This window comes from Pelophylax lessonae, assembly GCF_965119305.1.
Source record: "Pelophylax lessonae genome assembly, chromosome: 3".
Lineage (NCBI taxonomy): Eukaryota > Metazoa > Chordata > Amphibia > Anura > Ranidae > Pelophylax > Pelophylax lessonae.
Window position 1 is genome coordinate 88,938,150 of NC_138770.1, and position 26,913 is coordinate 88,965,062.

General features: G+C 44.0%; 1 protein-coding gene across 1 annotated transcript in view; it reads right to left on the reverse strand.

Annotated features, from left to right (window-relative positions):
- Positions 1 to 26,913, reverse strand: part of LOC309551310 (cytochrome P450 2K1-like) — a 109,714-nt gene that overhangs the window by 44,023 nt on the left and 38,778 nt on the right. Inside the window, exons 3-4 of the mRNA XM_082251844.1 lie at positions 25,536 to 25,698; positions 9,832 to 9,981 (exon numbers count right to left, since the gene is read on the reverse strand). Coding sequence (XP_082107970.1) covers positions 9,832 to 9,981; positions 25,536 to 25,698 — 313 coding nt within the window. The remainder of the gene's footprint in view (positions 1 to 9,831; positions 9,982 to 25,535; positions 25,699 to 26,913) is intronic.

Here is a 26,913-nt window from a genome sequence, read left to right on the forward strand (position 1 = left end):
ATTTTACATGGTGTGTCACTTTCATATTCATATCCAGATTTGTGTTCAACACTCATTCACATATATAAACAAGGTGTATACACTAGGGGGTTAATTCACTAAAACTGCATGGTGAAAAATCTGGTGCAGCTTTGCATAGAAACCAATCAGCTTCCAGCTTTTATTGCTAAAGCTTAATTGAACAAACTGAAGTTAGAAGCTGATTGGCTACCATGCACAGCTGTACCAGAATCTGAGTGCAACAGTTTTAGTAAATCTCTCCCTAGGTGATAAAGCATGTAGCTGCACCTAAAATGACACACTAGCAGCGCTACTCTCTCCACACATAATGTGAAACTGATAAACTAAAATACATTCAGAATCAATGTATGAATAACTCTGTAAGGGTATATAAAGTTCATGCATAGAGTCCCAATAACATCCAAAGATGCCAGTCCAAACAGTGTGAATCCTCAATCTTTCATCACCACAAGGAAGAAGAAACCTCCACCTCACCACTGTGAACACCCTTTTGGTTGGAAACTCACCAGACGGACAGTGTATGTACGCCACAAGTAGTCAATTATGGGACCTCCCGATCACCTCCAGACTCTGGATGTAAGCCAAAGTTCCACTGCAAGTAACCAGGTAACCCTCCAAAAGCCAAAACGACCACTAAATCCGATGACTCCCTTGAATTGGGCCAAACAGCATGAAGTGGTGCATGTAAAGTAATGAGGTCACATAGCGTGATACTGCATAATATAATCTTTATTTCCCCACACAGAAGAATCCCTCAAACATTACACTTACAATCATAAAACATGTAAAAGCGTGGAATCAAATAAACCTGCATCCTGCAGCTGTCCCCCGTCCTCATAGCTCACTGCTCGGTACCTAGCTGCGAACTTCCGGGTCTGGCGTGTGACGTAGGCTACATTCGTGACCGCGTGACCACGCCCTGACGTGTTTCGTCAGCAAATGACTTCAACAGAGGGACTCATTCACACATATTTAATTCACACCTTCACTCTCCTTTTGTTATTGGAGTAATTTTTCCCTTATATATTTTTATTGCATGAAGCAATTTATTTATTTATATTTATTAATATTAGTGCATTTATTCACTACACGTGTATTGTTTACTTGAGAGGGATAGAGCACCAGCACTACACATTATATATATATTGTAAGGGATTAGCTCGGTGGTAGGCGTGGATGACCCCTTTTGGGGGTGCGTTTTCACAGAGAGATAGCCGAGCAGAGGTTGAAAACAAGACTGATTTATTCATGCAATTTACTTCACACAATTGCAAGCGTCAAAACAGCCAAAATAAAATAAAAGACAAAATAAATCCTTGCCTCTGTGGGCGGCTACCTTCTCACGCTGGAACCTACCTAAGAAGTCTTCCCAACCTACTGTTGGGCCGACACTGCTGATCCTACAGCAGACACTCAAATGTCCATTTGTTTGCTTTTCACACAGCACAAACATTGTCCATTGAACATGTCCCTTTTTTTTCTTTCACACAGAAACACTTCGTCTTCTCACCTTTGAGACGTCTTCACTCGTTTTTACCCTCCTGAGCGCACACCGCTTCAGGAGGTCTTCCCCATGCTCACTCAGCTTTCAGGGGGCACACAGGACTGTCCTCTACCCACATGGCGTCAGGATGCAGCAGTTTGTCTGCCTTCCTCTCCCAGCCCACACGGCGACAGGAGGCAGCAATGCATAGACTTTCTTTGGACAAATTATAGAGGCCTTAATTTCCTCATTCTGAACAGCTGAAGGCCTTTCAACTTCTTTACACCTTCCTGCTGCCTTTGGCAGCCGACACCCTATAATAATTAGTGAACTTTTCAAAGCAGGTGGGAATGTGTCTCCTCTCAGTGACTACATTCCCAGATTTACCTGACTTCCTGTCACATACCCCCCCCTCTTGTTTCAACCCTAGGGTTGGGACACATATTTCCAGGCACGCATGTGTCAGGCACTGCTGACTCACTGATAAGCCTCCTATTATCCTCAAGCTTCCGGATGAAACTGTTTTGTCATCTTCATTGACAGATTTCTCATAAATGCCACACAGTTTGTCTCTCATCTCATATACACATTCTTCAACTGCATTTTTGGCATCATTTTGCTCCTTCTCGTTTCTGTCATCTTCATTGACAGCTTTCTCATAAATGTCAGACAGCTTGTCCCTCATAACCGTCTGTCCAATCCACCATGGAGGACCGTGATCCATAGGCAACTCAATTGGGCTAGTCTTAATGTCTTCAACATTCTTAAGACGCCTCTCTCTGCAATCCATAAATGTTTTCCACAAAACTTTGAGAACCTTTGCTTCACTAAGCTTTGTTCCAAGTAGGGACTCTTGACATCCCTCTGTGACTTGAGTTGCCTCTCCATACAGCTGTACACAATCATTGACTTTTTGTTGTAAAAGGGAATGATCTTCCTTCTTGAGCTTTGCTTGCTCTAAGATGCTGTGCAGAGGATTTTCCAATTGAGACAACAGGCTGTCACACATTTCTTCAAAGTGACCCCTGTTCCTTTTCCCAGAGATATCAATATCATTCAAACATTTCATATTCATAGGCAGATCTGAAGCATTTGCACTCATCAACTTCTTAAACTTTTCGCCCTCCTGAGCGAGTCGCAGTAAAGGCCTACTATTTGATTTGATATTCAGTTTATATTTCTTGCCAAACTCTTCACAGAAGTAGCCAACCAGAACATCATCAACTTTCCTTCCACCAACATAGGGGTTAAAGGCAACAACACAGTTGAACCCAGCGATCTGGGTGGTATCCATTATAGACCTCCTCTCTGCATCAGTGAAGAAGCATGGAACTGCAACACATTCTTTTACAGGTTTCTTCAATGCCCTTTCTGCTGAACTATTTGACCGCTCAAGGTCACCTAGTTCTTTTTCTCTATCTGAATTCCACATGGAATGCATCTCAAGATCACGATCAAACTTCTGCCACCCGTCTTTCACCAGTTCCATTTTGGAAACACTCCCTGAAAGGCACTTATTCATTTGCTTCACGTTTTCACCAACAGCCTTAGTTTTCCCCACTAGGTTTTCAGCCTGAACTGAGAAATCATCACATTTCTTACTCAGCTCCTTTGTTTGCTGAAGTTCTAATGATACATTTTCCAATGCTTGAAGTTTTTGAAGGAACGGTTTATTCCAAAGGGGTGATTCAAGCCACATGTCATCACATTTCTGAGGCTCACTCAGGACAGACCCCAAAACACTGATCCTTTTAAAAACTGCATCAGGCACACTATCCCCTCTTTGGGACAGATCCTCTGTTGCCTGGAATTCCTCTTCCAGTTCCTGCAACGGAATCTTCATCTCTTCTACTTGCTGTTCTAAGGCTCGCTTAGACTTTTCTAGCTCCTGAACGCTTTTCACAACATCATCCTTGGAGCGGACCAAATCTTCCATTTCTGTACACAGCTGTTGGTTAACTCTTTCTAGTTCAACTTTACACTCTAGAGCTTCCTCCAAGGAGCGAGCCAAGAACAGGGCTTTGCTCTCGTTATCACGCACCTCCGTTTCTGCACGGGTGCGTTCTTCTGCATATTTTGCAGACACAGTCTTCTCTTCACCAAGCATCTGATCAAACTTCTTTTTCACATCTTCAACACACTGTAATGAACCAACGCTTTCTTCCATGCGTTTTTTCATATCCGCTATCTGAGCTTGCAATGTTGCGACTTGCTCTGATAGGTTTTTCTTTGCTTCCTCTGCTTCCTCCTCCTCTTTTAATTGTTCCAGGAAGCCATTTTTCTCATCTTCCATTTGTTTGAGCTTTGTGCTAAAACTCAGCTTTTGACACCTCTCCTCCTGTAAGAGTTCCTGCGTGTCTTGCAGCTGCGATTCCAAGATAGAAAAATCTTCCGCAATTTCTCTAGATTTGCTGTCTGCTTGAGAAAGCTGATTTGTAACATTGTCCAACTCAACCTGCAGTCGGTTTGCCTTCTCTGACAGCTTAGCACACAATCGGTCACCTTCTGACACCTTGACTTGCGATTCCAGAAGCTGTGCCTCTACTTTTTCCCTCTTATGTTCACAATCTCCTTTTCCCTGCATAAGAGCCTTCACCTCATTGGCTAGTTTCTGGGAATGAGACTGTAATTCTGCCACACAGGCTTCTTTCTCCTTTAACTGCTGCTGGAAACGTTGGGCTTCACCTTTCCAACTTTCACAGTCTGCACGTAATTCATCTACCACATTGCTCAAAGTGGTGAGCTCATACACAGTACTCAGTAATTTAGCCTCTCTTTCACTTTTCTCGTTGCCGCTGAGAGACAATGTAGTTTTCAGAGCGACATTCTGTTCCTGCGCCCCCCGCAGGTCTATTTTTGTAGTTTCCAAACACTGAAGACTTTTTTCCAGCTGATTACGCAACTCCAACATTTCACACATACTTTGCTCCTGCAAAGTCTTAACTTCAATTTCCTTCTCCATAAGGATGGTATCTTTCTCCTTTATAGTGTCTTGATGTTTTTGCAACTCGACCAAAAGAAGAGCAGTGGTTTCTTCCCACTGTGACACATGAGACTTGAGTAGTTCATTCGTTTCCTGCAAGTTTCTATGCTCCATCTTAAGCAATTCCACGGCTTGTTCCTTTTCTTCCATTCTCCGTTGCAAGGCATCCAACTCAGCCCTGCACACATACTCGGTTTCTTCCAAACCGATGGCCTCCATTGGCTGCTGGCGTCTCTGTTTCCAGCCTGCCATGCTCTCTTGGTGATCCTTTTGTTGAGCTGCAAAGCTCCGTTGTTTCAGCATCTCCCCCATTTTGGGTTTACTTTTCATCTGAGAACCCTGCGTCTCCATAGCAGTTTCATTTGCCCCAGTGTTGCTAGGGACAACAACTTTTCTCTTTAGCCGATTCCGTTCAGGCATGGGTGGGGCTGGTTCAAATGGTAGCATCCCCTCCATCCATAGAATCCGGTCTCTCATTTCATCTATCTTTGCATTTTTCAGGCGTTTGGATCGCCCCATCTTCAATAACTCCACAAATTTTTCACAGTCCAGCAAAAAAAAATTTCAGACCACTGTCTCTTTAACACATGTAGTTTTTCTCTCTCTTGCAAGATCTCTTTTCCTGCGCACACAGTTTGTGCAGTCACTTGCACCAGACACAACAAAGTTCATCAAATAATTTTGAGACCCCTGTCTCTTTAAAACACTTTTTTTTTTCTGTCAGGATCTTCTCTCCTGCACACATAGATTGTGCAATCTCATGCACCAGATAAAGTTCATCAAACATTTGCACTTCCTTGCAGGGATCTCTGCTTATGCCCACTGCATACCTCCACCATATGTAAGGGATTAGCTCGGTGGTAGGCGTGGATGACCCCTTTTGGGGGTGCGTTTTCACAGAGAGATAGCCGAGCAGAGGTTGAAAACAAGACTGATTTATTCATGCAATTTACTTCACACAATTGCAAGCGTCAAAACAGCCAAAATAAAATAAAAGACAAAATAAATCCTTGCCTCTGTGGGCGGCTACCTTCTCACGCTGGAACCTACCTAAGAAGTCTTCCCAACCTACTGTTGGGCCGACACTGCTGATCCTACAGCAGACACTCAAATGTCCATTTGTTTGCTTTTCACACAGCACAAACATTGTCCATTGAACATGTCCCTTTTTTTTCTTTCACACAGAAACACTTCGTCTTCTCACCTTTGAGACGTCTTCACTCGTTTTTACCCTCCTGAGCGCACACCGCTTCAGGAGGTCTTCCCCATGCTCACTCAGCTTTCAGGGGGCACACAGGACTGTCCTCTACCCACATGGCGTCAGGATGCAGCAGTTTGTCTGCCTTCCTCTCCCAGCCCACACGGCGACAGGAGGCAGCAATGCATAGACTTTCTTTGGACAAATTATAGAGGCCTTAATTTCCTCATTCTGAACAGCTGAAGGCCTTTCAACTTCTTTACACCTTCCTGCTGCCTTTGGCAGCCGACACCCTATAATAATTAGTGAACTTTTCAAAGCAGGTGGGAATGTGTCTCCTCTCAGTGACTACATTCCCAGATTTACCTGACTTCCTGTCACAATATATATATATATATATATATATATATATATATATATATATATATGTATATATATATATATATATATCTTTTTCACCATCTGGCTAAGTTTACATTTTGTACAATCACCTATATCTATAGGTAATTGATTCCCATTTTGCACAGATACTTAGCACTTTCTGGTGATTTTTATTATATCTATTGAGGTTGTGATTTTACATTTATGATCAATTGCATCTATGTGTTAGAGCCTCATTATTCCCTTCATTTCCATTTTAGTCTCTTGGTAAGCTCATACCTCAAGGATATGAGCTGCAGGTTTGTGGTCATGATACCTGGAAGTACTTACTAGGATTTTAGCAATAATATACTGTCAGTGGCCATCCACACATCCATCTGCAGACATTAAAGCAGAAAATGGAATATGCTATTGTGAGCTAGGATTGTTCCCTCAGAAAAGGAAATTACCAATAGATGTGTAATAGACAAATTACTTAAGGCACTGTAAACGTAAGCAGAGCACTGAACTTTACTCCAGCATTTAGACATAACAGGTTAATGCATAACAATCATTAAACACATAGCAGCACAAGGAAGGGTTAGTATACCTCAGATCAATAGCCCTGGCTAGATAACCTACACTAGGCCACTGGTCTGCAAAGGTTAAACAAAGCAAACCCAGGCATTACAGCATAAACAGTAATCCAAGCCAGGCATTGCTGAGTTTTTAGGAAATACTCAACTTTGCACAGCAACACCTACATATCAGGCCTTGCATTAGCAGTACTGCAGCAAAACAAAATCTGTGAGGCATTAATGAAACAAACAGAATTATAAACAGCAAATAACCTACTTTGTCAGCCTGAAATAACAATGACAGCCTATGGCTTAGCCTACCTGTGCAGCACACATCCCTGACTGGCTCTAAGGTGATGGGAGAGGCTCTATTCCTGAGCAGGTAGGCACCAATACACCCCCAGGCAGCCGCGGGGGTTCCCGGACGCTACTACCATGAGCCAGAAGTTATCCCAACTGCATCTTGCTGCTCCCTGTCGAGCAGAAGTCTGCCGGGCGCCATCCCCATAGACACATCCATCTGGAAAGGGCAGCCCGCAGTACAGCCACAGGAAGTAGACAAGAAGCCATCTTGGAAGGGGGCAGCCACCCTAACAACAAAGTATTTTGCAAGGGAAACAAAACATACACAGAGTGCCAGACTAACCAAATAGTGTGTGGGGCCACAACTCACCAGGGGGGGGGGAGACTGGATCAGTCCCAACAACAACAACAAGGCAGAACTGTTTTACCTGCATCCAGAGACCAGTATCCTGCACCCCAGTACCAGGAGCTGGGGGAGGCCTCCCTCGTATAGGCGGTTTACACCCGAACAGAGGGAGCTTCATTACAGGAGGGGCTGAACCTGTGCGACTGGCCAGATGAATCCAGCAAGGTGAGGGCAAAAATAAAAACCTTCTTTCCCTAGTTATAACCGGTTGAGCATTTGAGGAACAAAAAGAGAATGCTGCCTTAGGGGAGGCGACTCACTTATATAGTATAACCAGTCCTGATTGGGTGAGGGGCGGGGCCTATACCCATACGTATATGCCGGCATGCTTGTGTCAGGAAAGCTGTCTTGCAAAACTGGCAGTTGGAGAGTTGAGACAAACTTTTTGGCAGAGGTGGGGGACTTGAGTCACATTACTTGACTTAAGTCACCAGTTTGAGGACTTGAGAATTGCTGGACTAAAATTAATAAAAGACTCAACTTCACTTTGACTTGGTATTCATGACTTGAGACTTGACTTTGACTTGAGACATATGACTCAAAATGACTTTACTTTTTTTAAGTTATTAAATATTTGCATTTTCTCAAGATGTGTTAAAGCAAAATTAATGTGCCTGTTATGTTTCTGACACCACAGTCACTTAAAACACCTCAGTGTGTTCTGATTTTTAGGACACTGGCTGTTTAACAATGGAAATACTTAACATGTTTTTAGCGACTGTGGTGTTGAAACATGACTGGACGAAATATTTTGAGCTGTTTGGGCATTCAAAGTGTTACTTTAATATGCCAAGAAAAAAGCACTAAGCAATTTTGTTAATGTTGAAAATAAAACAAAACCTTTCCTGACCACTAACTTTTAACTGATTTAAAGGTGAAAATTGGGGTAGATCAGTATTTTAACTTGATTTGTGACTTGACCAAAATAAATGACTTGACTTGACTTGCTTGACTTCTAGCAGGGACTCAACTTGACTTGCTTGCTTTTCACCACAGTAAATTGGGACTTGGTTAAGACTTGAGACTTGCACATGTGTGACTTACTCCCATGTCTGCTTTATGGGGTCATTAGGTGGTCTTTTAGATGGTATTTTTAGGCACCTTTCTATGCATCTTTTGCCTCGAGAAAGGCAAAAACGTGTAACTTGACATCACTTTAATAAAGCAACCATTACAGTATTACTTTTCTTCTATGGAAGTCCTATGAGTGCCCTACTATATAAAATAAAATGCTGTCATTTAAAAGGATGTACAACATTAAGCAGCTCTCATATGTCAACATCGCTCATAAAATGGGACACTAATAGGAGTCCTCTGATGAAAGTCCATATATTTATTGTTTAACAGTCCAAAACACCAGGTGAAGCAGTGCCTTGTTAGGGAAGGTAAGTGTGACAATTCAAAATGATAGCTGTGCCATCACCGCACCTCGTGAATCCCTCTCCCCATGGTAGAAAACTCACCGTAATCCACCTAAAACTGGCGTTTGATCACATACATCTTTGCCTGAAAGAAGAAAACGAATAAAGTAACTGTCAGCTTGGATAAGGATTACACTCTGGAGTTTATCCCCTACTATCACTCAGTGTGCCCTCGTATCGTGTTTCTTGTGAGGAAGGAGTCTGTGCCTGGAGGATTGTTGGCTTATTTAAGCACCTATGGTTATTTGACGAAACGCCAGTTTTGAGTGAATTACGGTGAGTTTTCTACCATGGGGAGAGGGATCCACGAGGTGCAGTGATGGTACAGCTATCATTTTGAATTGCCACACTTACCTTCCCTAAAGCCTCGTACGCACGCAACTAATTTCCGCCGACCGGTCGTCCGTCTTTTGTCCAGAGTGGTGTCTGTTGGTTGGAATGTGCTCTAGACTGCACACGAATTTTCCCCGCATGACAGAATTCTACTTCAGATGTCATGTCATGTGTTGGATTGCTTTCTTTGTGTTCTTTCATCTCTGAGCATGCCTAGTCTTGCTCATAAGATTTTTCCCCATCGAAATCTGTACTAATGAGACGAAAATCGGTCGTGTTTTGACGGTCGACAAAGATTATATAGCCTGCACACCAGGATTTTTTCGGCCGAAAAGTCGGAGTCGGTTGTCGCAAGCATCATACTAACAAGCCGAAAATTGTCAGATTGGTCGTCGGACAAAATTTCCCGGCCGAATTTCTACTCGTGTGTACGGGGGCTTAACAAGCCACTGCTTCACCTGGTGTTTTGGATTGTTTAACATTAAATATGTGAACTTTCCTCAGAGGACTCCTATCAGTGTCCTATTTTATGATCGCTGCTTAATGTTGTACATTCTTTTGAATGACAGCATTTTATTTTAATGTTATTTATTATTTATGGCAGCTGCTTTTTTTTGTAGTCTTTTAGACTTTCTCATATGTTGCGTTGATATCTACAGCACAGGGATCCTTTAGAAGTTTCCCTATCTGAAATAATACCCTACTATATTCTAATAGATAATAACAAAGGAATATATATACAAACCTTTAAATGATTTAAACTTATTCACTAGTGCATCACATTCTTCATGAATCTTGTCCTCCAAAGATGTCTTCCCCATTCCAAAGTCTCTCAGAGTTGAAAGGGTAAACCGTCTCATTGCTTTCCAATTGTCTCCACGTGAAAATAATATACCTAAGGTAGAGGCATTAAATAGGTCACTGTGTTAGTGGTTAGCTTTTATATTCAGATTAACCCTTTTACTGCCATGTTGTACAGCATACGGACTTACAAAACCGCTTGCAGCTGGCCAGGTCCTCATCCTCATTCCTCCTTGTGTTATAAGCTCATGGTAACCCCCCACAGACCTAATTCTCTCCCCCCCCACACCCCGCATCATGATCCTACAGTGCAGCTTGCGGCTTCCCTCCTCTGCCCTCCTGCCAGATTATATGTTGCAGGGGAGGCACACATGGGCAAAAAAAAAATATGTAAACCCCCACCGCCGCCATTCTGACCCCCTGTAGTGCCCCGCATTTCCGATCTCCCGGGATCCCTCCACATACTGTAGCCGGCCAACTTTCCCTCCTCGCCTCCTGCTGACTACAACAGCTGCTTGGGAGGGATCCTGGATCGCCAGCTGTTAGGAGGGAGGGGGGGTGGGTTTTAAACGTTTAAAAAAATAAAAAAAAATCATAGTAACGTCCCTTTCACACAGGCACCTCCGTGGGACAGAATCTGCTTGCTCAGCGGCGGATCGGTCTGCTATTTCCCCCCTGGATGACAGGTCCATCTACGCTCAGCTGTGTAGAGTAGAGGCGGACACAGTCCTGCTCTCCTCTAGGGGAAGATCGGGTGAAAACAGACCGCCTGTCCATTTTCATCCAATCATATCCGATCCGCCAGATGGGGCAGGATTGGATAGAGGTGGATGTCAGTGGACATGTCTCTGCTTACGCTCCATAGGGGTGACTGGAGGGTCTGATCACGTCCACCTGAAAAACTGAGAGGCCAATCTGGACAGCCTGTGTGAAAGGGTCCTAAGGGTAGATTTAGACATGTGCCTAAATCGCCCTTGCCTATGCAGCCTGAGGCTATGCTCCAGAGGCTACTGACAAGCAGTGAGGAAGCAATGAAATGTCTCCTCCCTGCCTGTTTTAACCCCATTTTTGCTGACAAATGCACTGTAATTTCATGCAGTTGTGGGGCGTTTCTGGCACTTACCTATTAATTTGAATGTGTAGCGTTTGGCAGGTGGTGTCACTACAAGTCAGGTCAACTTTGCCACAGGCACAAAGCATTGCAGCCCCAGTATGTAAACACAACCCCATCCGCTGCCTATTGCAGCTTAAGGGGTGTGGTTGGTGTGACAGAAATGTAGCTCAATCGTGCACTTTTGTCGCCCCCCCCCCCCAAACCGTAAGTCTAAACAAAGCCCTTTGATGAAGGCTCTATAGCCAAAACACGTCAGAATATACTCTTTACCTTGTCGCATTAAAGTACTTTTGTTCAAGAGCACGCAGAGTCGCCAGCCCTTCTGTCTTCAGTTCATATTTATGGGAATTGAATGGCCTGGCTTGAGCATCAAACTACAGTCTATGGACTTATTAGAAGTGGAGCTGGGGTAATACTTGCTGTTTTTCTAAACAAAGCCCAAGGCCTTCTTCATGCAGGGCATACTTCTACAGGGCAGTGTTTAGCTGCAGAGAGAGATGCACAGGTGTTCCGTGCATCCCCATGCAGGCAGTCCCATTGATGTTAATTGGGACACAGCAGCTGCACGGCAATGCACAGGTGTTCCCTGCATTCCTGTGCAGGCAGTCCCATTCATTTCAATTGACACACAGCAGCTGCAAGGACACAGCCACTGCTGTCAACTTGACATCCATCCATGTGGGTGCATGTCCCTGAACTCACGCTGTCTGTATTTTGGGTCCATGCACCTACACCCGCATGGATGTCAGATCTGTCCTTGCAGCTGCTGCGTCCCAATTTACATGAATAGGACTGGCTGCACAGGAATGCACAGAATACCTGTGTATCTCTGTGCAGGTAAATATGGCCCTCCATATGCGTATGCTTTAGCACACCCCACTGAACAAGGCATTAGTAGGAATTTAGCAGGAATTACGTATGTTATATAGTGTTTTTATGTGTGCAAATAAGGACTTTAGTGTTTTTTGGGTGAAAATAGTGATTTGATAAACATTTGCGCAAAAGTCAGGGGGCCTTAAAAATCAGTAGCACCTTCTTTTTATTCTACTGGTCATATGCTTTCAGAAAATATATGGTTTGTGGAGTCTTTTACAAACTCTGAAAGCTGTAAGTGAAAAATTAAAACCTCCAGACTTTTTGAGAAATTTTTGGGTACGTTCGATTTTCACAATTTTACAAAATGCGCAATGTAAAAATTAGAAATATGTGTTATTTATTAACTCAATACAGTTTAAGCTTTTATATTTAGTAAGGATTTAGCAGGAATTTTTTTAAAATTAGCTGTGTTTTATTTGCTAATAATAGATTGAGTGTATTTTTTGCGAAAATATTGTTTGATAAACATTTGTGCAAATACCACTGGGCCTAAAAAATCAGTAGCACCTTGCTTTTATTCTAGAGGTCATATGCTTTCAGAAAATATATAGTTTGGGGCATCTTTCATAAATTCTGAAGGCTGTAAGGCAAAAAATTAAAACTTTCAGATTTTTAGAGAAATTTGGATATTTACACTTTTGAGTCTATTCAGTTTTCACCATTTTTAAAAAAGGCGCAATGCATTTTTTGTTAAAATATAGTTTTGATAAACATTTGCGCAAATATTGCAGGGCTTTAAAAAATAAATAGCATCTACTTTTTATTCTACAGGTCATGTGCTTTCAGAAAATATACGGTTTGGGGGTCTTTTACAAATTCTTAAATCTGTAAGGGAAAAATGAAAACCTTCAGATTTTCTGAGAAAATTGGATACTTACACTTTTGCGTCATGGATTCTCAGATGGCCTCCACTCGACTCTATGTCATTTCTGCCCAACGGCCTTAAAGGGCCAAATTTTTTTTTGCTTTTAAGCGTAAATGTGAGATCTGAGGTCTTTTTGACCCCAGATCTCACATTAAAGAGGACCTGTACTTCTTATTTCTATTACAAGGAATGTTTACGATCCTTGTAATAGGAATAAAAGTAATCAATTAAATATTTTTAATGGGCCAAAATAAAAAGTAAAAAGTAAAAAAAATAGAAAAAATAATTTCAAGTGCCCTTCGTCCCTCGCAGAAGCGAACGCACATGCAAGTGCCATCTACATATTTAAACTGTGTTCAAACCACTCATGTGAGTTATCGTTTCTATCGTTAGAGCGAGAGCAACAATTCTAGTACTAGACCTCCTCTATTACTCTAAACTGGTAACTTGTAGACATTATTAAAGCATCACCTTTTTGAAGGATAACATGTTAGGTATCAGTTTCCTGGGCGTAACATTATTTTTTCATATTCTAGGAAAAAATTGGGCTAACTTTACTGTTTTCTTATATTTTTAATAAAAAAAAAGTGTATTTTTTCCAAACCAATTGTGTTTGTAAGATCGTGCGCAAATATGGTATGACATAAAGCATTGCAACAATCTTATTCTCTAGTGTCTCTGCTAAATTTATATATATATATTGTGACATGAAGTCAGGTAAATCTTTTTTTTGTGTAAATGATTTTTATTGAAAATTAAATGCATACATTGCAAATGAACAACCGTACAAATACAGTAACATATTGACATGGTACAGGCTTAACGAAACATAACAGTACAAGCCGAACAGTGCCTGTCCCATGGGTGGGGGAGGAGGAGGGGTAGAGGAGGGAGGGAAAGGTACAGGTTAGGTGAGGTAAGTGGAGTAAGGATGCACTAAAGAACAATAATGTCAGTACATTAGAACTGGTCTACAATGTTGTTGCCCAGAAGTTCCATTGGGAGTTGAAGGATTGCAACTTCAATTGGTTGATGGCGATAGCCTTTTCAAATTGAAAGTTCGTTTTTAATAATGAAACCACCTCTGACAGGTTCGGGGCATCGGTGTTCTCCATTTACGTAGGACCACCGTCCTGGCCGCCAGAAGAACATGGGTCACCCAAGATCTATACATGACAGGGATTTTATCTATACCTAGATGTAATAAGGCCAAAGCTGGGGACGGTGAGGTCAGGCAGCCCGTGTGAGAAGATATGTAAGAGAACACTTGGTTCCAAAAACTGCGTAGGGAGGGGCACGACCATAGTGTGTGAAGCAGAGTGCCAAGACAGTGGCCCAATAGTACGTCGGGATGTCTGGGATCGATGCCCCCCCAAATTGTTTCTTCCGAACTAGAGTCGCGAAAGCACAGCGTGGGTGCTTGCCCTCCCACACGTAGGTCGTCAAGGTCCTAGACAGTTTGAGGAGGTGCGTCATAGGGAAATGGATAGGGAGAGCTCTGAACAAATACAGCAGTTGTGGCAAGATAAACATTTTATACGCCGCCACCCTGCCGCTCCATGAGAACCACAGGGGACGCATGCGAGATATGTCGGCATTGATCTTTGCCTGTATTCTGGACATATTCGTTGAGAGCAATTTGGCAGGGTTTGCTGGGAGATCTATACCCAAGTAGTGTATTTTATCCGAGGACCATGGAATGGGAATATTACTCGCGAGGGATATCTGGGAGGCGGAGGGGACCCCCATGTTGAGGACCGTGGATTTGGATGCATTTAATTTGTAGTACGATACCTTACTATATGCCTGAAGTGTATCGTAAGCTGCTGGGAGGGACGTGTGCGGTTGGGTAAGCATTAAGATAATATCGTCCGCAAAAAGGTTTATCTTATGATGATAGGAAGGGAGGGAGAAGCCCATTATACAGGGGTTGGATCGAATGGTCTCCGCCAAGGGCTCAATGACTAAGTTAAAAATCGATGGAGAGAGAGGACATCCCTGACGGGTACCATTCGATATATGGAACTGTTTGGACAGAGTGCCAGCAGTGTATACCCGAGCCGTTGGGGAAGAATACAGCGCTGTAATAGCTGACAGTATTGGGCCCCGAAAGCCAAATTTCAACAACGTGGCTCGCATGTACCCCCAGTGGACCCTATCAAATGCCTTTTCGGCGTCCAAAGTGAGTAGCACTGACGGGGTTTTGGATGTATGAGCTAGATGCATGATTCCTAGGACCCTTCTAGTCGCGTCCGACGTCTGTCTACCAGCCGTGAATCCCATCTGGTCTTTATGTATAAGGGACGGCAATATAGCTTGCAAGCGTTTGGCGAGTATACGGGCGTATATTTTGGCATCGGAATTAAGCAAGGAGATGGGGCGAAAGTTAGCAGGGGTGTTAGGTTCTTTCCCTGGTTTGGGTAGCGTGACAATGTGGGCCCCTAGTATGTCAGGTGGGAGTGAAGACACCTCCATGGCCTTGTTAAACACTGCAACTAAAGTGGGGCTCGTGAGGCGGGACGTGAGCTGGAAGAATTCGTTTGAGAATCCATCCGGCCCTGGTGATTTACCCTTGGGCAAGGAGGAGATGCTGGTTTGGACCTCAGACAGTAGAATCGGTGAATTCAACGATTCCAGTTGGTCAGTAGTAAGAGATGGCAGGGACACGGCCGCGAGGAATTGGTTAATATCCGCAGCTGTCGGTTGGTGTTCGCTAGGGTCGTTCTGTAAGTTATACAGCGCGCCGTAGAAGTTGGCAAATTCGTCGGCTATGACCTGCGGGTGTGTGATTTTCGATTTGGTCGAGGGTTGCAGCAGATGTGCAATCCTTGACTTAGCCTGTTTGTGTTTAACCTGATTGGCCATATATTTCCCCGCTTTGTTAGCTTGAAAATAATGTTGTTGTTTAAGGTATTGGAGATGTTTGTCTGACTGTTCTAGGAGTAGGAGTCTAAGGTCCTGTCTCAGCTTAATCAAAGCCATCGAGTCCGCATCGTTCGGTCGTGCTTTGTTGGTCATTTCCAGATTGTGAATGTCAGTCGTTAGGGATGATATCTTGTCCCTCCTCTGCCTCCGAAGCCGCGACTGCTGCTGGATGCACACCCCCTCTAATATAGTGCACCCCACAGCACCCACGGGTCGGAGACAGAGGGTTCGTTAATGGCAAGGAACTCATGTATCTCCTTGACGAGTCTATTACGACACCCGTCGTCCTGCAAGACCCGGGAGTCACATCTCCAGATACGTGTCGGGGAGAATTTGGCGGATTCCTCTATGGTCAATTCCACCACCGCATGGTCGGACCAGGTGATGTCAGCGATCCCAGAGGAAGTCGCCCTATTCAGCAAAAATAAGTCTACACAGAACAAATCTATCCTGGAATAGGAATTGTGTCTAGGAGAGAAAAAGGAATAGTCCCTTTCCGCTGCATGTTGACATCGCCAAACATCGTACAGCTTCTCTTTATGAAGAAGGGGCCCCAAGGACTGCCGTCGACCCCGGAAGGACGCCGAGGTTTCCAACCCAGGGTCGACGACAGCGTTGAAGTCCCCACACAACAATAAATGACCATATTTAACATCATATACTTGCGGGAGAACTCTCTTCAGGAACCGAAGTTGGTGCGAGTTTGGTGCGTAGAGTACACACAGAGTCATTGGCATGCCATTTATGTCACAGGTGGTGATGATGAACCTGCCGTCAGGATCCAGTACAGTCTTGTGGATTGTGACCGCCAAAGTGTCTCTAAACGCCAGCATCACACCCCGCTTCTTGTCGTTACAGGAGGCAAACAGGATCAGTGGAAAGTTCTTGTGGGTACAGCGAGGTTGATTGTCAACCTGAAAGTGTGTTTCCTGTACAGCTAATATATCAGCTTTCCGTGAGGTAGCCTCCTTCCACAGAGAGCGTCTTTTTGCGGGGTGATTGAGACCGTTCGCGTTGATGGATATTACCTTAATGGTCATGGGTAGACATAGGGATCCTTAGAGCTGACCTTTGGGCGTACAAAACAGAACAAAAATGCATCAGTTGCGAATCATCCTTACTGTCCAAGGAGGAGGTAGCAGGGGAAGGAGGAATAGGTATGAGGGCAAAAGAAAACAAAAAGCATAAGAAATGGACTGTCTCGGCAGTCCGAGAGCGGAACCAACCGCTAGAAAAATAACAGGAGGCCAGATAGAGGTGCTATCCGTGGCCTAGGACAAAAAACGTGGGTCCTCAGTGTGCGTTGGGGCTGGAGTGCACTGACGGAGACCTGGAGGATCTCTTGCGCGATGCTACTTGCCATTCAGCTTCCAATGGGCGTAAAGGTGGAGAGAAGGGCGGCAAAGCCTGATCCGCCGGCAGTATGTTCCATCTACGGAGCGCTGAAATCCCTTCTTCCAGGGATCTAATAGCCACAGATGAACCTTCATGGGTGACCAGAAGGGTCGCAGGGTATCGCCACTTGTGTTGTACCTGATGGTTGCGCAGAGCCTTAGTGATCGTGGATAGGTTGCGCCTAGCCTGCAGCGTGTGCTTGGACAGGTCCGGCAAGAGTTGTACAGCGTTATATGGATCCGGTAGCTGATTGTTCTGTCTGGAGGCAAGCATGATGCGATCTTTAGCATGGAAAAAATGCACCCTCATGAGAACATCCCTGGGAACATCATGCGTTAGAAAGGAGGGTTTGGGTAGACGGTGAATCCTGTCTATTAAAAGTTCTGAGTCCGGGATAGTGGGGACCAGAGTTTTAAACAGCTCCGTCGCATATTGCAGAAGTTGTGTGGGGGGTACCGATTCTGGAACACCTCTCAGCTTTATATTGTTGCGCCGACTCCGATCTTCTAGATCGGCGACCTTATTTTTCAGCCATGCGATTTCCTCGGATTGAGAGTTCGTCCTGTCTATAACCATATTGATGGATTCAGCATGGGTATTAACAGTTCTTTCCACTAAATCTATCCTGGAGCCCAGAGAGGAGATTTCTTTAGTTATTTGCCTGGTTTGCTGCTGCATGTCAGCCTGCATAGATGCTCGCAGGGAGTACAGCATGTTCTTCATTGAGGATTCTGAGATAGGGTTCCCCCCCGAAGGGCAGGCTGCAAAGGAGTCTCCAGGAGTGGGGCTGAAGGCCGCTGAGGCCTGATTGTTAAAAGTAAGTTCCATACCTGAATCGTGCAGCGCTGGAGGAGGAGAGTCCCTGCGCTGTCTGTGCTTTGCTGGGCTCCGGGATGACGGAGAAGGTGGCGAAGGTGAACCCGAAGATTGTCCGCTATCCGGGTTTGCAATCATGCGGCGCTGAGGTGGGGTAGTCTGGAGCTGTGGAAGCTTGGGGATCTGCGTCGGGCTCGGCTTCCCGCGCTGCCCTCCGCTCGCGGTCCCGCCGCCATTTTGGCGGAGCCCGGAGGCCTGGGAGATGAGATATCCCGTCATTTTACCGGACTGTCCGGTATCCTTCTTGCGCCTAGCCATGGCGGATGTTCCCCCGCAGGTCACGGATCGTGTCCGGGGTGTGTAGGAGCTTTGTGGGCCCTAGTAGCGGCGTTTGTCCTGGGTGGCCGTGCGGAGCTGACTCAACAAGCAGCCATCTTCCGCGCTGGCAGCCACGCCCCCCGAAGTCAGGTAAATCTGTGAGTGGTGTCACAGATGGGAGATACACTTCTGCTTGGTTTAGACAATTCACCAATTACTATAGGGTGTCGGCTGCAAAGGTAAAGAAGTTGAAAACCATTCAGCTATTCAGAATGAGGAAATTCAGGCCTCTATAATTTGTCCAGAGGAAGTCCTATTGATTGCTGCCTCCTGACGCTGTGTGAGCTGGGAAGAGGAGGACAGTCAGATGTGTGCCTCCCGACGCTGTGTGAGCATGGGAGAAGGAATGCCCCCTGAAGCTGTGTGAACATGGGGAAGACCTCCTGAAGCGATGTGCGCTGAGGAGGGTAAAAAGGGTGAAGACTTCTCAAGGTGAGAAAATGAACTATTTCTATGTGAAGAGTGTGAAGAGAAAAACCAATGGATGTTTTCTATGTGAAAGGAAAGTCCAATGAACATGTGCTGTGTGAAGAGAAAAGGGACATTCTCTATTTGAAGAGATAATAAATGGACTATTGATAGTCTGCTGTATGATCAGCCAAGTCTGCCCAACAGTAGGTTGGGGACAGACTTCCTTAGATAGGTTCCTGTGTGTGAGAAGGTAGCAATCCCACAGTGGCAAGGATTTATTTTGTGTTTTATTTTATTTTGGATGTTTTTGACGCTTGCAGTCTGGTGAAGAAAATTGCATGAATAAACCAAACTGTTGTTTGCAACCACTTCTCGGCTATCTCCTTGTGTAACGAACCCCCCCAAGGGGTCATCCACACCCGCCAGCGAGCTAATCCCCACATATGGTGGAGGTATGCATTGGGCAGAAGCAGAGATCCCTGCAAAGAAGTGCATATGTTCTATGAACTTTGTCTGGTGCATGAGATTGCACAATCTGTGTGTGCAGGAGAGAAGATCCTGAAAGAGAGGAAAAACTACTTGTTTTAAAGAGACAGTGGTCTCAAAATTTTTGATGGACTTTGTTGTGTCTGATGCATGAGACTGCACAAACTGTGTCTGCAGGAAAGGAGATCCTGCAAGAGAGAGAAAAGCTACTGGCTTTAAAGAGACAGTGGTCTCAACATTTTTTGCTGGACTGTGAAAAATTTATTGTGGAGTTATTGAAGATGGGGCGATCAAAGCGCCTGAAAGATGCAAAGATAGCTGAAATGAGAGACCGAATTCTATGGATGGAGGGGATGTTACCGCCTGAACGAGCCCCATCCATGCCTGAACAGAATCTGCTAAAGAGAAAGGTTGTTGTCCCTAGCAACACTGGGGCAAATGCAGCTCAACAGCAGGCAAATGTGGATTTTCAGCGGAGCTTTGCAGCTCAACAAAAGGCTCACCAAGAGAGCATGGCAGGCTGGAAGCAGAGACGCCAGCAGAAAATGGAGGAAATTGGTTTGGAGGAAACCGAGTATGTGTGCAGGGCTGAGCTGGATGCCTTGCAACGGAAAATGGAAGAAAAGGAACGAGCCCTGGAGTTGCTTAGGATGGAGCATAGAAACTTGCAGGCTCAGGTGTCACAGTGGAAAGAATCCACTGCTCTTCTTTTTTCCGAGTTACAAAAACGTGGAGAGACTATAATGGAGAAAGATACCATCCTCATGGAAAAGGAAATTGAAATTCAGACTTTGCAGAAGCAAAGTATGTGTGATATGTTGGAGTTGCGTAATCAGCTGGAAAAAAGTCTTCAGTCTTTGGAAGCTACAAAAATAGACCTGCAGGAGGCGCAGGAACAGAATGTCGCTCTGAAAACGACATTGTCTCTCAGCTACAAGGAGAAAAATGAGAGAGAGGCTAAATTACTGAGTACTGTGTATGAGCTCACCACTTTGAGCAATGTGGTAGATGAATTACGTACGGACTGTGAAAGTTGGAAAGAGGAAGCCCAATGTGTCCAGCAGCAGCTAAAGAAGAAAGAAGCCTGTGTGGCAGAATTACATTCTCATTCCCAGAAACTAGCCATGAGGTGAAGGCTCTTATGCAGGGAAAAGGAGATTCTGAACACAAGAGAGAAAAAGTAGAGGCACAGCTGCAGGAATTGCAAATCAAAGTGTCAGAAGGTGACCGATTGTGTACTAAGCTGTCAGAGAAGGCAAACCGACTGCAGGTTGAGTTGGACAATGTCACAAATCAGCTTTCTCAAGCAGACAGCAAATCTAGAGAAATTGCCAAAGATTTCTCTATCTTGGAATCGCAGCTGCAAGACACTTAGGAACTCTTACAGGAAGAGAGGTGTCAAAGGCTGAGTTTTAGCACAAAGCTCAAACAAATGGAAGATGAGAAAAATGGTGTCCTGGAACAATTAAAAGAGGAGGAGGAAGTAAAGAAAAACATATCAGAGCAAGTCGCAACACTGCAAGCTCAGATAGCGGATATGAAAAAACGCATGGAAGAAAGCGTTGGTTCATTAGAGAGTGTTGCTTGGTGAGGAGAAGACTGTGTCTGCAAAATATGCAGAAGAACGCGACCGTGCAGAAACGGAGGCACGTGATAAAGAGAGCAAAGCCCTGTTCTTGGCTCTCTCCTTGGAGGAAGCTCTAGAGTGTAAGGTTGAACTAGAAAGAGTTAACAAACGGCTGTGTACAGAGATGGAAGATTTGGTCAGCTCCAAGGGTGATGTTGGGAAAAGCGTTCAGGAGCTAGAAAAGTCTAAGCGAGCCTTAGAACAGCAAGTAGAAGAGATGAAGATTCAGTTGGAAGAACTTGAAGAGGAATTACAGGCAACAGAGGATCTGTCCCAAAGAGGGGATAGTGTGCCTGATGCAGTTTTTAAAAGGATCCGTGTTTTGGGGTCTGTCCTGAGTGAGCATCAGAAATGTGATGACATGTGGCTTGAATCACCCCTTTGGAATAAACAGTTCCTTCAAAAACTTCAAGCATTGGAAAATGTATCATTAGAGCTTCAGCAAACAAAGGAGCTGCGTAAGAAATGTGATGATTTCTCAGTTCAGGCTGAAAACCTAGTGGAGAAAACTAAGGCAAGTGATATAAAGCTTGGAGAAAAAAGCAAACACCACCTAGTGGAGAAAACTAAGGCTGTGAGTGAAAACGTGAAGCAAATGAATAAGTGCCTTTCCGGGAATATTTCCAAAATGGAACTGGTGAAAGACAGGTGGCAGAAGATTGAGCGTGATCTTGAGATACATTCCATGTGGAGTTCAGATAAAGAAAAGGAGCTACAATGGAAAAGTAATGCAATAGCAGAAAGTGCAGTGAAGAAACCTTTAATAGACTGTGCTGCAGTTCCATGCTTCTTCACTGATGCAGAGAGGAGGTCTGTAATGGATACCACCCAGATCGCTGGGTTCAACTGTCTACGGCTAATTAATGAAGCTACTGCCTTTGACCCATATGATGGTGGAAGGAAAGTTGATAAAGTACAGACATTTCTTGGAACAAAGCTAAATGAAGCAGAGGTTCTCAAAGTTTTGTGGAAATCATTTATTTATTGCAGAGAGAGGTGGCTCAAGAATGTTGAAGACTTTAAAACTAGCACAATTGAGTTGCCTATGGATCACGGTCCTCCATGGCGGATAGGACAGACGGTTATGCAGGACAAACTTGAGAAAGAGCAAAATGATGCCAAAAATGCAGTTGAAGAATGTGTATATGAGATGAGGGACAAGTTGTCTGACATTTTAGAGAAATCTGTCAATGAAGTTGACAGAAACAGTTTCATCCTTAAGCTTGAAGATACTAGGAGGCTTATCAGTGAGAGTCAAGAGCAGTGCCTGACACATGCGTGCCTGGAAATCTGTGTCCCAACCCTAGGGTTGAAACAAGAGGGGGGGGGGGTATGTGACAGGAAGTCAGGTAAATCTGTGAGTGGTGTCACAGATGGGAGATACACTTCTGCTTGGTTTAGACAATTCACCAATTACTATAGGGTGTCGGCTGCAAAGGCAGCAGGAAGTTGTAAAGAAGTTGAAAACCATTCAGCTATTCAGAATGAGGAAATTAAGGCCTCTATAATTTGTCCAGAGGAAGTCCTATTGATTGCTGCCTCCTGTTGCTGTGTGAGCTGGGGAGAGGAGGACAGTCAGATGTGTGCCTCCTGACGCTGTGTGAGCATGAGAGAAGGATTGCTGCCTCCCGACGCTGTGTGAGCTGGGGAGAGGAGGACAGTCAGATGTGTGCCTCCCGACGCTGTGTGAGCATGGGAGAAGGAATGCCCCCTGAAGCTGTGTGATCATGGGGAAGACCTCCTGAAGCGATGTGCGCTGAGGAGGGTAAAAAGGGTGAAGACTTCTCAAGGTGAGAAAATGAACTATTTCTATGTGAATAGTGTGAAGAGAAAAACCAATGGATGTTTTCTATGTGAAAGGAAAGTCCAATGAACATGTGCTGTGTGAAGAGAAAAGGGACATTCTCTATGTGAAGAGATAATAAATGCACTATTGATAGTCTGCTGTATGATCAGCCAAGTCTGCCCAACAGTAGGTTGGGGACAGACTTCCTTAGATAGGTTCCTGTGTGTGAGAAGGTAGCCGCCCACAGTGGCAAGGATTTATTTTGTGTTTTATTTTATTTTGGATGTTTTTGCCCTTGCAGTGAAGAAAATTGCATGAATAAACCAAACTGTTGTTTGCAACCACTTCTCGGCTATCTCCTTGTGTAACGAACCCCCCCCCCCCCAGGGGTCATCCACACCCGCCACCGAGCTAATCCCCACAATATATATATATATATATATATATATAGTAATTTTCTAGCAAAAAAAATACTGATTTTAACTTGTGTCAGAAAAAGGCCTGGTCCTTAAGTGGTTAAATAGCATCCAGTGCCAAAAGTGAAGCAGTCCTAAGTACCATCAGTATATACTTCATTGAACAAAAAAGGACTTTTTGACCATATATATCAGTGATGGCGAACCTTGGCACCCCAGATGTTTTGGAACTACATTTCCTATGATGCCTAACTACACTGCAGAGTGCATGAGCATCATGGGAAATGTAGTTCAAAATCATCTGGGGTGCCAAGGTTTGCCATCACTGGTCTATATCATGATGTGGTTATGTGCTCACACCTCTCCCCCAACAGGTCGGCACTTACCAGGTATCCATACCATTCTTAAATAAGATCGGCATAATGCACTCTTCGTTTAGACCACTGCTTGTAATTGAATTCAGCAATTCAAGGCATCCTCAAAAGTGGCTCCCACAGTACATGAAAGGAATAAAAGGCTCCAATCGTGTAAATCAATAAACAACCCTTTATTCAAAACTAAAAAAAAAAAAAAACGACTCAAAAATTTGAGAAGAATAGTCTTTTAAACAAATCCCACAACTTGTAACATGTAGTAGCTACAGTATAAGCTTTACTAGAAGTAGGCTTTTGCCTAGCGTTTTGGTGTTACTCCTGATGATACATCCATCACTTTCGGCACGTCACTTCCGTTAGGACCACAGACGTCACTTCCGGTGGGACCACACACATCACTTCCTGTTGCCCTTCAGCCACACCCCAATGCATTTTGGCCGTACAACTTTGTCTAGCGGATGGCTGATTGGCACGGCAACATTCTACTTATACCCAACCTCATCCCATAAATAAATTGTTTTCTTTGTGCCCTTGCAGGGAATTTATGTTATATATTTCTGCGCAGGAAAAAAAAAACAAATAGATTTTTTTGTGTACCTACAGAAATTTCACGCATGTCTCTGCACAGGGTGTGAACAAGCTTATGCAAGTCAAATTTGTGTGGTTTTCCTAAGTAAATAATATACCATCTAAATCTTCAATCTGCATTAGCTGGCTAGCTTTTTTGCTATTATACGAAACATTGAGATTTACCAATTAGCCACTACATGGTGTTCTCAATGGCCCAATGCACATTACTCTATCTTCTGAGATTTTCAGGTTTTGAAGTTTTCAGCCAGACTTGCATTGAGAGAAGGAGCAGTAAAGCAGAACCATAAGGGGGTATATTTACTAAAACTAGAGTGCAAAATCTGCTGCAGCTCTGCAAAGAAACCAATCGGCTTCCAGTTTTTATTGTTAAAAGCTTAATTGAACAAACTGAAGTTAGAAGCTGATTGACTACCATGCACAGCTGTACCAGATTCTGTGTGCTCCCATTTTAGTAACTCTCCCCCCAAGTGTAGCAATACAGGACATAGAACCTATGTGCATTGATGAGCATAGGTGCAAATCTTATGTACAGTATGCTGCCTTATGAGGAGTTTATGTGTAATCTCCTATAGTAATCGTAAATAGATGGATGTAAATATACATTTTTCAAGATATTGAGTTTTGATTTCAAACACATAGATGAATATTATTGTAGATTTTTAAGTTGTGTAATCCAGTCTGACCAGCAGTAGTAATTTGATTAGCAAGTCCTTTTTAAATGCATGCCTGAGCTACCAGAGAAGGGTCTTCTATTTACACATACTGATATGCAAAATAGTACCGCTCTATAATTAAGTTCCTGTTAGCCAGACATCCTGGGGCCAAGGCAATACTGTAGTGATAATACTGTAGGCCGTGTCACTCCCCTTGTCATCTCTTTAAAGACTTTCTCTTTAGATATGTGATGAAGGTGGGTGTCTGTTCGGGGATGGACAATTTGCTCAGCAGCTGACCTAGCATGATTAATCCCTCCCCCCCCAGAGAGGAGGGCTATCGAGAGGCTGGGTTATGCTAAATATAGGGGATGGGGAAATTGTCAGATCCTGAATAAGATACCCCCAGAGGGAGGAGAAGGGTAAGATTGCTACACCAATCAGAATGGCTCCAAGCAAAGCAATATAGATCTATATTAGTGAAGGTGGGAAGGAGAGAAAGCTCTCTTGCATTCAGACTAAGATGAAACTCTCATGGGAATGGTAACTATTGACTCTATCTCCTGCACTTAAATGTATACATTGCTTGTCCTCTTTGTGTCTGTATTGCTGTGTTTGTATATGAGTATCATACTCTATATGTGTTCAGTTAAACTATGAATATTTTCCATTTTTGTATGTACTAGAGATACAATTGTTGTAAATTAATTTAGGCTTCCAGGCTATATACCAATAAAATTATATTGCTGTTTTGAAGCTTTTACTCATGGTCAAAGAACTCTCATTTAACCCGGATATTGTCTGAGGTATCATAAAAATCATAATATACGGGTAACAAGTACATGTATGATAATCACTCATTTATTACAATTTAGGGAATTTACAAGGAATCATTAAACTGTGTAAAATAATTAAACAGTTAAAAAAAATCTCACCATATCCCTTTAGGTATTTCTGGAAAATAGGAATCTCTGGTCTTTCTGCAAATTCTTCTGCATGAGTCACAAGAGCATCTTTTACTGCCTTATACCCACAAAGTACCACCACCTTCTTTGTGCCTATCTGTATGCTAAATACCGATCCATACTTCCTGGAGAGCTGTAAATAGGAAATTTATGTAAATATATCATTTTTTTTATTAGTTATAATAAACAGCTTATGTTTAGTAGGTAAATCCCATGTGCTTTCCTGAACTTCTGTCACTGTAACCACTTGAGGACAAGGGATGAAAACGTAGGCCGACTTCGACCTGCAGGCAGTTTGAACTGGACCTTTTGACCAGCTGGTTGCTTTAATGATCCATTAACACACTAAAAGCCGGTTCACACTTGTGCGACATGCGCTCCGACTTTGAGTGCCCATGTCGTCTTAAAGTGATTGTAAAGTCTTGTTTTTTTGTTTAAATAACAAACATGTCATACTTACCTCCTATTTGCAGTAGGTTTTGCACAGAGCAGCCCAGATCCTCCTCTTCTCGGGTCCCTCTATGCTGCTTTTGGCCCCTCTCTCCTGTTGTGTGCCCACATAGCAAGCAGCTTGCTATGGGGACACCCGAGCCGAGCTGCAGCTCCGTATGTCCATTCAGACACGTAGCTGTGGATCGGCCCCACCCCCTCTTTCTCTCCTAATTGGCTAACTGACTTTAGCTGACAGCCGCTGCTGTGTCTCAGCCAATCAGGAGGGAGAGTCCCAGACAGCCGAGGGACTCGTGGACATCGCTGGATAGATATGGGTGCTCAGGTAAGAATTAGGGGTTGTTGGGGAGGCTGCTGCACACAGAAGGCTTTTTATCTTAATACATAGAATGCATTAAGATAAAAAAAGCTTTTGTCTTTACAACTCCTTTACCTGGTCTGACTTGTGTCGGTCCGACTTTGGAAAAGGTTCCTGCATTACTTTGGTCAGACTTCTGTCCGATTTCAGCCCATAGAATTGAATGGAAGTTGCACCCAAGTCGGATTAGCATTTTAACTAAACTGACTTGTGACAAGTGACTTGTGCTCAGAGGCAATGTTAGCAATGCAAAATGTATTGAGACAAAAATGGCATGGGGTCACCCCCAAATCCATATCAAACCGTGATCCGAGCATGCAGCCCGGCAGGTCAGGAAAAAGGGGAGATGAGCGAGCACCCCCCTTCTGAACCATACCAGGCCACATGCCCTCAACATGGGGGAGTGCTTTTGGACAAGGGGGATGTGCACCCCACTCTAAAGCACCTTGTCCCCATGTTGATGGGGACAAGGGTCTCTTTCTCACAACCCTGGGCTGTGGTTGTGGGGGTCTTATCAGAATCTGGAAGCCCCCTTTTAGA